At 41.9% G+C, this 12,818-nt stretch overlaps 1 protein-coding gene across 1 annotated transcript in view; it reads right to left on the bottom strand.

Annotated features, from left to right (window-relative positions):
* The window catches only part of USP24 (ubiquitin specific peptidase 24), a 139,040-nt gene that overhangs the window by 25,721 nt on the left and 100,501 nt on the right, over positions 1-12,818 (bottom strand). The window contains exons 43-55 of the mRNA XM_046661124.1: positions 11,126-11,245; positions 10,352-10,477; positions 9,588-9,686; positions 8,608-8,690; positions 7,860-8,001; positions 7,519-7,638; positions 6,870-7,090; positions 6,070-6,194; positions 4,919-5,060; positions 4,286-4,436; positions 2,946-3,041; positions 2,162-2,265; positions 483-596 (exon numbers count right to left, since the gene is read on the bottom strand). Of these exons, the coding sequence (XP_046517080.1) occupies positions 483-596; positions 2,162-2,265; positions 2,946-3,041; positions 4,286-4,436; positions 4,919-5,060; positions 6,070-6,194; positions 6,870-7,090; positions 7,519-7,638; positions 7,860-8,001; positions 8,608-8,690; positions 9,588-9,686; positions 10,352-10,477; positions 11,126-11,245 (1,643 nt within the window). The remainder of the gene's footprint in view (positions 1-482; positions 597-2,161; positions 2,266-2,945; positions 3,042-4,285; positions 4,437-4,918; positions 5,061-6,069; positions 6,195-6,869; positions 7,091-7,518; positions 7,639-7,859; positions 8,002-8,607; positions 8,691-9,587; positions 9,687-10,351; positions 10,478-11,125; positions 11,246-12,818) is intronic.

The following is a 12,818-nucleotide window of genomic DNA, read 5'->3' as shown; positions in this document are numbered from 1 at the left end:
TTTTTATTACAGGTACACAGGTAAATACACTATTGCAGGTAACATATTATTAGGTTTTTGAAAAACTGTATTTTAGCCAGAATCCAAACACTGTTAGACAATACTGTGGATTGTGCAGTAACCTAGGATTGTTGACCTCTTTGCCTTGCCACCGGACTGTGAGTCCCTGATGGAAGGAACCTGTGTTTCAGAAGCCCTGGAGCCACAGCAGAGCTTCAGGACGTGCTCGCCTGTGAGCACCGGGCTCTCCTCGCAATCACTCAACACTCGTCTGAGTCTAGTTCAATGGAGATGATTTTGGGAAGAATGATTTTGGAGTGACGAATAATTTCCTCACTGATTCATCAGTGAAGACAGTTTAAAATTGATTCCAATCACAAAAATAATTTCAAGTTGAAATAAAAAGAGTTACAAGAAACTTCAGCATTAAATCACTGGAAGAGACACAAATGTCTTTCAAATTAAAAGATTGTGACACTTACTTTATCAATTCTCGTCCTTCAGAACTAATAAAATATTCAACTAGCCACTGACAAGCATCAAAACTTTTTGAAAGCAATGCTTCAATAGTGGCAATCCATTCTTCAGTGTCAACCCTTTAAAAAAGCAAAGACAGCGACGTTAGAAAGCCCCAGCAAATAGCCCCATGGAGTGTCATTCCGAATCTTGAGGGGGTGGAGGACTAGTGAAATACTCCGTGACTGCTGACTAACACAGCTCCAGGCACCCCAGGAGCCAGGGCTGCGCACGCTTTGGTACTTGCGGTGTGACTCGCTACCCCACGCCCAAAAACGTGCGAAGAAGCTTAAGTCTTACGCTTTAACTTTTATCTTCTGCATCTTCCTCAAACAGCTTCAACTGGGAAAAAACACCTGACCTGTAGCACTTTGCTTAGTTTAATCAATTTACATCACAAAATGCCAACTTTCAGAATAGGTTACTACCATCAACATTTTTATACTTTATTGCTACAACCATTAATATCCTACTTTATGAAATAAAAATATTTGGGCAGGAAAAAAGGTGTAACAACTATACTACACATGACCTCACACCTCCCCCCTCCAGTCCCTCATACCCGAAAATACTAAGTATAAACAAAACAGAAATGCTGTGCAATGTGCAGCAGCTTGAGCAAATTTCACAAATAAAAGTACAAATAAATGTCCTCAGTCAATTCTATGCCAGACATTAAAAGGGAACACATTATTTCTTCTTTTTTAATCATATAAAAAGACAGATACCGCTTACTATCTTTGATTATTATGAATAAAATGAAGTTGCCATTATATCTGTTTTCTTCTCAAGAGTTTCTTGACTGCAAAAATCCTTCCAAAAGCCTCTCCACACTTGGAGAAGCTCACTGTGCTAGCAAGAGAAAGAAGACTGAGAGTGTCAATGGTCTTCTAACTGTAACGGGTCTCCACACCGAGTCTCTCTTCGCTCCACATATATCCTACAAACCAACGCACAGTTGCTCTTCATCCTTCACTCACTCATCACAGAACAACTATTTACCCAGAACGTGTAATGCATCAGGCACCTTACCACGCACTGAAGATGAAAACCAGTGACGAATAACACGCCAAGTCCAGAGCTCCCACTGCACACGCTGCCCCGTTCAATCCTCTCCGTGATTGCCCACTGAAAAAGCCCAAACCCCCTCCCCCTCTCTCTCCACGAGCGCACTCACACCCAACACTCGGTCGCACCTCAAGCAGTCCCTCAATGCACGAGTAAAACACTAGTCAGTCATTTTCAGTTCCGTTTAGTAAGGCAAATCTTGCCCGTTACTCAGGTTCTTCCCCCAGGGACCTAGAAAGATCCCTGTTTCTCTATTTTTGGCTTTCAAAATCCACTGAGAACATCAGTGTTTTTAAGAGCTACCCAATCCCCGTATCTGGATAGGATTTTGCCCAATTTCCAAAGATGTACAACATTGATGCTTTGCACCACAGTTATTTCCTTTTTTATTTTATCTATCTTTCCTACTGGATTAGAAATTCCTTAAGATAGGAACCAGGTCTTACATCTTGAGTACATCAGGTAGTTGCCCTCATATACTTAAAATGACGTTTTGAAAAGCTGAACTTATAAATTCAACTTTAACTGAATTCATCAGTGCCTCCTGTCTTAACTATCAAAACATACAACTGCTTACCTGAGTTTTTTCTTTGTCCGTAGGTAAGTCTGAAAAAGGAACTGGATGGCAAGCTGCAAGCTCACCTTTGCCATGCAAGGATAGTACGGATGCTTTAATTTAGTCTAAGACGGAGGGAGAAAAAAGAGGACATTTTTCACAGAAGTTTTATAGACTATTACACATTGCTATGAACTGAATGATGACACATATAATAAAGTTAAATGATAAGAAAAATCTACTCAGTTAATTACAGAAAATTTCCATTTAAATTTTTAAAAAGGTTAAGGAAAGATGTTGTCTTCATTTCTTTTATGAAGCCCTCTCAGAACAGAGCTTTTAGATCACGGGATGTTAAGTAACCTATCAAGGTACTAAGAAAGCCTTCCCCTTATTGGCAAATTATAATCACGGTACTCAAGAAAAAGACGGCCTGGGAAGTTAACCTTGAGTCTGGTGGCATCTGCCTACAAAGCGGGATCAGTGACCCTCTACCAAGCCCAGCACACACCGACACCACCTCATGGCCACTCAGCGTGAGGGTCACTCTTAGATTCTTTAGAAACTTAAACAAGAGCACTTAAAAAAGCCAGCATTTTGAAAGCCACAGGCACTCATAACCTGCATGACACACTCTGAGCACTGCCCGGGTGCAGCGTCGCTCAGCGAGCGACACCACTGTGGTGACTGCTTTGCTTCTGATCTGAACACGGACCACCGAGTGCGCGGTGGGCTGCTGCTGCGCCCGGGGGAAGACATTCACCAGGGCCTCTGATCCCCTGAGAGGCAGTCCACCAGCACTTACAGCATTCAGTGATGCCAAAGACAAAACAAAACTGAAATAGTCACTACTGTACACATCTCGATTCTTCATAAACTTGAGGTTTTCATCTCTCACCATCTACAAAAGAATATTAGAAATTATTTTTAAGAAATAAGGTAAAATATTCATTATGTGGAAGACATTTTCACTGATACATTAGGTAAAGAGGGTTCTATATGAGGTAGAAAGGGCTCATAAAAACCCTTCTCTTGGGGCCAGCCCCATGGCCGAGTGGTCAAGCTTGCAGGCTCTGCTGTGGTGGCCCAGGGTTTCGCTGGTTCAAATCCTTGGCACGGACATGGCACCACTCATCAGGCCACGCTGAGGTAGCGTCGCACATGCCACAACTAGTAGGACCCACAACTAAAATATACAACTATGTAGTGGGGAGCTTTGGGGAGAAAAAGGCAGGAAAAAAAAAAAAAGATTGGCAATAGTTGTTAGTTCAGGTACCAATCTCAAAAAAAGAAAAAACCCCTTCTCTCAAGCTTTGAACTTTTTAAAAAGGAGAGGAACATCTTCCTTTCAAATAGAAGTTGTGAAAAGCCATATTATTATTCATTAAACCAAACCCTTTCGGGAAATTTAGGAAAACCATCATGTGAAGGAGAAGTGAATGCTAATCCGTTATTTTGGGAAGGAAGGGCCGAGCAGAGCTCTTCCAAGTACAACCACCTCCACGCTTCCCTGCGGCAGACGGCTTAGTTCTCTCTCTTAATGACACTCTGCATTTTTCCTAAATTCTCTGGTTCTGGCTACTTAGCTCTTGCTTACTTAGTGCATAAAGTCTGGACTGGGTAGTCGGACAGTTCTGAATTTAAATCCTGGCTCTGTGACATTGGCAGGTTATTTCTCCTTTGTTTGAGCCTCAGTTTTCCCATCTGAAAAATGGCAATAAAACCTGCTACTCCACGAGAGTGTCTGAAGAACTAGGGACTTGTTTACAGCAGGCAGCACAGAGCAGGTACTCAGTGAGTGACAGCGCTCACTGTCGTATCAGTTTTACCCAACAGCCATGAGCCTGATTTCTCTCCAGGTCCAGTAAGTTAATCTCAGTGTGTTTCTTTTCGGCCCACTCCCTCCCCTGTTTATCTGTGGCATCGCATAGTCACACAGCAAGTCAGGGATGGCGCTGGCCAATCTTGAGTCTGCAGCCACCTCTGTGGCCTGGCATGAAACAGCTGTGAGACAAGGTGGTCAGAAGACGTGGCCCCAGCGGTACAACGAGGTAAGAAGGCCGGCAGGAGTCTTTGTGGACCTAGCAGATGGATTCTGACACTCACCTGGATTTTCTCCCTTAGAATTTTTTATACAGTTCTTACCTGGTATATTCGAACAGGCATTTTCTCTACAAATAGTCCTTTCTTCTCCCCCTTTTTAACCAGCTTGGTTAGAATAGAGAGCCGGTCATTGTTAGGTCTAAGGGGCCGAGGAGATGACTGAGGTGAAATTTCTGGTGAAGACGGCGCTGACCTGAGACATGGAATCAGAAAACTGTCTGTCTAGTATTAAGTGGCTAATATTGTGTTAGTGGTTACTATGACCTGACAAATTTACATAAACACAGCACCAGATTTTAAAACAAATTGCATACTTTCCTGATCCAACATAAAATGCAAATTCACAGACAACAGAACCTCAAAAAACTTTCTGACAGTGCTGGCACAGTGCTATACTTTGGATGTAAAGTGTATTTAACAAATGCTGAGATTTTTAAAAATCTCAATTTTAGAATGAAATAATTTATATGCAAGCTTCCAAATACAAAATAACATCTTGCCAAGGAAATAACGACCAGGTAGCAATAAGAAGAAAGAAAAGGGGTTGAGGGATTTACTTCTCTTCTTAGAATTTCTCCCTAGCTTAGCTGGTTACGTCTACATCTCAAACAGTGTACTCTGAATCAGTATCACCCACTGAAATCACACAGCAAATTACACAGGAGAGAGACTCACAGAGAGAGGTCCTCGGCCTCCTGCCGTACGACGCTGACCCGGCTTTTCTTTGGTAGGACGGGGGAGTTCTGATCAGACACCCTTTGGTAGAAGAGCATATAGGCATTCCAGTATCTTCGGCGTACATCAGTATACGGGTTTGCTTTAACAAGACATTATGGAAGAAGTCATTGTAAATAAAAAAATTTTTCTTGTCCTGACAATCTAAAACAAAGAACCCATAAAGCCAGCAAGGAAGTCCTTACTAACGGTGTTAACTGTGCAGTGTGCATACATGTGTGTCTTTAGAGAACTGCTGAGTCACTTGGAAGGTGGTACAGAAGGGCAAGGAGTAAGGGGTTGTGTGGCAATGGAGCAGGGCAAGAAGGTGACTGTTCCTAGGCAAGTCTAAATTTAATCAAAACGCAAATCACCTTTAAAAAATAAGTTCTGCGGCACAGGATGGGATTATAATTGGCCTCACTTAACTACTTCTGCATAAAACAGCCAAATCTAGGTAAATTTTGGCAACAGTACTATATCTGACCCTTACAGGTTACCATCTCTAGATGTGTGGCTACCATGGTGTGGCATGGAGACCTGACACAGAGGATCTAACAAAGGTCAAAATTCAAAGATGCTCCTAGACTACTTCAAGATCAGGTTTCAGAAATGCTGAAGTCTGCAAAAAAATTTTTTTTAATAGCAAATTCTGACTGGATTTTGTGATGTACTTTTCCTTCTGGGTGTGGGCTGTGGGGGGAGTCCTCTCCACACTGCGTGACAAGTACGGTTTTAAAGACACAGGTGCTAGAAACGTCTTTGTAATGAATCACACCACTACATAAGTGAAAGGAAATTTGAAAGTTTTGTGGACTACTTCCTCTGAAACTATTTTTAAGGCTGAAATTCTGTTTCCATTCATTTCTCTTTGACATTCGCTGCTTCTTCTTTACTCACTCCCCCACCATCTCCCCCAGGTGTTGTCTGGAATTACTTTAAAAGATTTTGTGAGCAGCTTAAACATTTTCATTCTGGCTATCTATATAACTAGGGCAGTAGCACATAAAAAACAAATTTATTTTTATGTAAAGAACACAGCTTCCAATTTGATAGAAAAGTGTAAATCAAAAAATAAGACTACAGGAAGATAGCTGTTTGTCAGTACTTACTTTGATCATACACTTTTGGTCGATATTCTCCTCCAAAGCATTCGTACTCGAGGGTCTCATCGTTGAGGTCGAATTCTTCTATAACTGTGTCATTAAATTTATACCACTTTCCTTTTCCACATCCCCTAAAACAGAGAGATAAATCAAACATTATAAGGTTAGAAACCAAGTATTTCCATCCCTAGCATTTATCTCTACATATTGTCTACGATTATAGTAGGGGATTACCATTTGAAAATAAGAAAAATCTAGCAACAGCAATTTCAATTTCTAAAACAACTTTTCATTTAAAGGGGTAAAAAAAGTTACATTAAGGGGCCAGTCTGGTGGCATAGTGGTTAAGTTCACACATTCTGCTTTGGCGGCCTAGGGTTCACCAGTTCACATTCCAGGTGAGGACCTATGTGCCACTTATCAAGCCCATGCTGTGGCAGGTGTCCCACATATAAAATAGATGAAGATGGGCACAGATGTTAGCTAAGGGCCAATCTTCCTCAGCAAAAAATAGAGAAGGATTGGTGGCAGATGTTTAGCTCAGGGCTAATCTTCCTCAAAAAAAAAAAAAGTTAGATTAACTTTAAAAAATCCAATATAAAATAAGATCAAAGAGCAATGTAAAAGCTACTTTGTACAATAATAAGTGTGGATGACAAACCAGGGCCAGGGAAGCAGAGGAGGGTGGAGAAAGAAGGAGCAGAGAAGGGTCCAGAAGGAAGGGGGAGCAGCGGAGGGTCCAGGAGGAAGGGGAGCAGTGGAGAGACTCCCGGCCGGGCCGAGTGGGGAGCGGTGCCTCTCCTTACCGCCTATCCTTAATGAAGGAATAGTAGTGGCCTGCATGTGCCTGCCCACTGTGCACAATGACACCGACAAGTTCGTAGTTTTCTGTGAGGGCAACTTTTTTTCGTGGGGATCCTCCGCCTCCCTGATCCATACTTCGCCCATTTTCACCAACTTCAGAGGAGGAATCTTGGCGAGCCATTCCTGAGACTGTGTAAGGCTCCATGTTCAGCATCCAGGGAAACTATTTAAAAGTAAAAAGAGCACATTAATCTTGGTTAGTGACATACACAGAATGCCCAATTAGGTTAGACACAAACAAGGGGGAGGTGTTCTCCCAGTTTAAGGACTACCTCTCCACTTCAAGTATGGAATTTCAGAGCGGCCCACAAGCCCGGGCAAGTACAAGTTGTCTCTGGTTTGAGCACTAAGGAAAGAAAGCATTTAACTTCACAGCCCTCATTAGGGTGCCTTCTAGAAATGAGGGTTAATGTTCACAGATCGGCCTGTTTTACTGGCAGCAGCTGCTTAAGATAAGGGGCTGTGTACTCCTCAGAATGCTGAGACCACAGCCTTTCACATTTTGGATGAAATTTGAAAATATTAAAAGGAAACGGTAAAAAAGGGAGCAGATAACGGTTGCAAGAAATTTCAGGAAAAAAACCCAGTTACCCTTATTTGTTCATCATATTTGATGGAGCGTCCACTCTCCCAGTCAAATCCAAATCTCATCAGGTGGATGACCAAGACACTGGGCAGAGCCTTGATACAGGTCCTCTTCACTGTGATTCTCTAGAGAAGAGCAAGGCCCAGTTACCTCCAGGAGAAAACGAAACAGCAAGGTAACAAGCACAAAGCCACAGATTGCTACAGGCCTTTCCCATGCATGTGACAAGAGGTGACACATCTTCTGGGAGGAACAACAGGAGCTGAACACTGATCCACGTGGAACACAGAAACAAAGTACACAAATGACAATTAATCTCGTTTTTCAAGAAGGGCAAATGTAATACCTTTTCTTTACACTTTTCACAGTAATAAGCATTACTTCCCTCCAGAACTTCTCCTCTTACAAACTGGTCCAAGGAAATTTCCAGACTCTGACAGGAAGTCACGCCTAGGTTGAGAGCCATGAAAGCTTCTTCTCGCTCATACCTGATCAGGAAGTTAACAGAAACAGCACAACTAAAAATCACAGAACCACATTCATCATCAGCAAAATCAACACATACCTTTCCTCATCCTTTTAAACTACATTACCAGATAAAAATACCAATTTTTGACAATTCAGAATTGCTTAAAATTATAAATTTCAACAAAGAAATTTTAGAAGTGGAAACCAAAGAAAGTTAATTCAGTAACCATTTATAAATCCATTGAGGGAGGTATCTGCAAGTCTCTCAACAAATGCAAAATTTACAACACACTAGAATAATCATTTAAAAAGTATGATGATCATTTTTTTTTCCTTTGGTGAGAAAGATTGGCCCTGAGCTGTTGGTGACATCTGTTGCCAATCTTGCTCTTTTGTTTTCTCTCCAAATCCTGAGTGCATGGTTGCACATCCTAGTTGTCAGTCAGTCTAGTTCTTCTATGTGCAATGCCGTCACAGCGTGGCTTGATGAGTGTGTGTAGGTCCGTGCCCAGGATCTGAACCAGTGAACCCTGGGCCGCCAAAGCAGAGCGCACACACTTACGTACTTGGCCACAGGGCGGGCCCCATGACGATCATCTTTTTATGCAAGTGATATCTTCACTAACCTGTGAGGACAATCTTTACAGATCTTCTGATCAGAATAGATGCCCTGAAAAGTATTCTTAAAAATTTGCTCTCTCCCCATTTTCTGTTGGAATAAAAAGTTAAAATTTTAGTTGATGCCCCTAGGTTTTTGATATAGAATTTTATTTAGACTGAAGCTAAAGCACAGATTTCAATTTAACCACCAAAATAAAATGAGTTATCTTGGCAGTTTAAGTTGGGAACTCATGAAAGGATTATAACCTGTCAGAACCACCATTAGAATACTGCAGTAATCTGAAAAGGAAGAGAAGAGAGGGCCGGTCACAGCCGACAAGGGCAGCAATCTCAGTGACAATTCTGAATCCTTCTCCCTGTGCCAGTTACCAAGGGAGCAGCAACTCTCCACAATCTTTCCTTTTTTCTTATGGACAGAATGCTATAAATTTCTAAGCTATTTTAAAAAAAGAAGTGGATAAACTGTAGCTACTGATGAGAGGGGAGGCAAACACTGGCAGTGTGGGAGGCTGCCAGCATCTTAGAAGGCGCTACCGTCTCGGAAGTGTGTCGCACGTTTACTGGGCAGCGGGAGAAAGCTGTGGGTTTAAACATCATCACAAACAGCTGCTCAGTCTGGCCCTTTTGTCCCCCGTGATGGAGCCAGACTGCTCTGCCTGCACCGCCATGGGCTCACGGTGAGTGCAGGACTCCTTGGAGGTCCACATGGGAGGAGTGTGTAGATACAAACGGTTACTATTATGGAGTATAGATTAAGAATTATACACTTTATCAAGAGCTAGAGGAATTAAGAAGGAAAAAAACCTATAATTCTAGTGATCTGTGTATATTTTGATGTTCAAACCCAGAAGAAATGAATTACAGTTATGGTATTAAAGACGATCAATTTCTGATTTGTCACTTTCATAGTAAGCCCAAATCCTAAACCACTGTTCTCGTACTATAGAGTTTGAGAGAGTTAGAGGAAAAAGGAAACATTTTCTACCTTGAGATACTCATCCATCTGATCAATGAGACTAGTGAAGAATTCATATGCATCCTGCTGTTCTCTCACATAAAGCTCTTTGTTCCACATCTTGAAAATCTATGTGACAAGAATTAAATCTGTTGTTAAAGGAGAAGTAGTAATTTCTGACCATAGTAGCAAAGGAATGTAAAAGAGCATGTAAAGGCTTTTAAAAACCAAGTTCACCACTAGGAGGGAGAAGTTTTCACTGAAGTGAGATTAGCTTGCATCCAGCTACCTTTGTTTTGTTTGCTCTGGTCCCTTTGTGATCACAACAATCTATGAAACCATACAGGGTGGGACATAAGGCCATGGAACAGAGTTTCTCTCTCAGAAACTAACCAACCTATGGGGGAAATACAAGGTACTCCTCCTGTGAAACAGGAAAGCAATGTTAAAAAGCTGTGTTCTTTATCTAGAGGCATTAGTGAAATTGGCATAGGTTCAGAGAAAGGATTTGAACAAATATTTCAAAAAACTAAAATAAGAATCATGAGCAATCCTCAAAATAATTAAGATTAGCAAATCCCTAGGAATTATAAATGCCTATTCTCAACATTCTAACCACTTGAAATCAAGCACCAACTGAGAGAAGAATGGAAAGCCAATTCTTTTGCAGGTTCCTGGCAGTGGGACTGGTCTAGAGTTACTAAGGAGAGGAGACCACTATCACTAGAGAAAGAATGCAGCCAAAGTCCAAATATCTAACGTCTTTACATCTAAAAGGTCACTGAGTGAAATACCTTCCAGAAGTTCTCAGGTACATAATACTGCAGCTTGCTCTCCATCAGATGCCCGAACAGGGACTGCACTTGGTAGAACACACTGTCATCGGGATTGTCTGTGTCATCGTCCACCGAAAGCAGTGACTAAAAAGAAACGAAATGTATACGCTAAAAATATTCCACCTCTTTACAGAAAACCTTGATCCCGTGCACACTGAGTACCAACACTGCTCTTCGAGAACGCTGTGTGTGTTTGCATGCAGCTACAGCCCTGCCTGTGTCTAGCTGCAAGACTTCCTAGCTGGTGTAACCATAACAAACCATCTCTTTGAGCCTTTGCTCGATTATGAAAAACTGGAACGAGCAACAGCAGGATCTCTAGAAGAAATAAAAGTGGTATGATAACAGACGGGTAATTTCTCAAAACTATGGACTGCTCTATGACAAGCTACTACAATATTATTATAAAGTGCTGATGATAGAGTCTAAATATTTGTAAAATACTAAAATGTTAGCAATTTTATGGAACAGAACTTGAGAATAACTTAGAAACTCAAAAATCACATTAGGTCAAATCCATCTGTCAAACAGGCAGCATATTCCTTCAGCAGAGGCAGAAAAATGCGTGACTGTGAATGACATGTTCGCTAAACAGATTTCAGAAGCTACTCAAGAATCTCTAGTTATGCCTGGTTTTAGTAAATTGAAAGATGCCACAGATGAATATGGAACAATTTCCAGGCAATGCAGACGTGATTTATCTTACCCCACAGGAAAGAAGGAGGAACTCACCTCGGGGAGACCAGGCTGCATATACAGCTGCTGGAAGACTGCGTTCATGTAACAAGTAGCACCTCCATTCCTCAGCCCCACAAAGCCTGAGCTGGACCTGCTATCCACTGGGGGAAGGTACTAGGAAAGAGAGAAGGACAACAGTCCAGAGAGAACTGGCGCCTCTGCCACCAGTGCGTTTCCACCGCGTGTACGAGACGCCTGAGAGGAAGCAGATGTGCCCACAGATTTACCCACCCGGTGTGTTATGAGCCACACTAGCAAACCCACGTCCATGAGCACCTCTGCAGATGCTAATACAATTGGAAAAATACCATCTCAACGTTTCTTTTTAGTTCATAAAGTACCTAGCATATAGTAAGTATTTGTTTGCCTCTTATGTAGACATGTATTCAGTCACTTGATTATCATTCAATAAATATTTATTAAGAGCCTACTATGTGCCAGGCCTTCTGCCAGGAATAAAGAACAGAAATGTACCTGGTCCCTGACCTCAAGGAGCTTACAATCTAGTAGGGCAGACAGGCATTACCCAAAGAAATATACTAATACACATTTACAAATTGAGGTAGTACTCTGAAAAATGAATAGGGTACTACAAGATATTTACTATGAAGAATCTTGACCAGTCTTGATGGTCAAGGAAGGCTCATTCATTCTTTTCCTTTTAGAGAAGATGATATTCTACTGAACAACTTCTAATACGAATACAATTTAAGGGGCCGGCCCTGTGGCCGAGTGGTTAAGTTCGCGCGCTCCGCTTCGGTGGCCCAGAGTTTCGTCAATTCAGATCCTGGGCGTGGACATGGTGCCGCTCATCAGGCCATGGTGAGGTGGTGTCCCACATGCCACAACTGGAAGGACCCACAACTAAAAAATATACAACTATGTAATGGGGGATTTGGGGGAGAAAAAGCAGAAAGAAAAAAAGAAGACTGGCAACAGCTGTTAGCTCAGGTGCCAATCTTTAAAAAAAAAAAGAAAAGAAAAAGAATACAATTTAAAAAATAGGTACATACCCTGGCATTTCACTTAAGGAGGTTTTGTAATAACGTAGATCCCATTACAGTACTTTTCTGAGTAGAAATAATTCAGAAAAGGCATCTTGGATAAAGTTCAACATGGCACTCTCCAACTGGAGAAGGGTAGTGGTGGCACACTCCTACGCGCCGCAGCAGAGTCACCTGGCCCGCCCGCGCCACGTGTCTGCACCCCTGTGAACTAACCAGCTCAGGGAGACCTGGAGGGCGGGACCTCAGGGAACTGCTGAACACAACAACCTTTCCTTTAACAACGACGCACACCTAGAGCAGGGTGATTTCTAAAATCTAATCATACCGTAGTCTATTTGTAAATTACATAGATTAAAAAAAGTTACAATATAAGAAAAACTGGTTTACGACAAAAAATATATTTATATAAGAGATATTTTCTTCATTACACTGATATAATTTCTGACAACAAAAAATAAAATTTTCATTTAAATCTGATTGTTAAATAAGTGCACGTAAAACTAAATAAAGCATAGCATAAAATAAGCTTTAAAAACTAAACACTCCGATGCCAGGCAGTCCCGCTTCTGCGCACACACCTGCTCTGCGAGGGCTCCTCAGACTCCAGGACACTACCGGCTGCCTCTCCCGCCCGACCTGCCTGCTCAGGCACCCGGGGTGGGTGGGGGGTGTGGGGGACC

This window comes from Equus quagga, chromosome 5 (genome assembly GCF_021613505.1).
Source record: "Equus quagga isolate Etosha38 chromosome 5, UCLA_HA_Equagga_1.0, whole genome shotgun sequence".
NCBI classification, from domain to species: Eukaryota; Metazoa; Chordata; class Mammalia; order Perissodactyla; family Equidae; genus Equus; species Equus quagga.
Note: the sequence above shows the minus strand (reverse complement) of the source record. Positions and strands in the feature narration are given on the sequence as shown.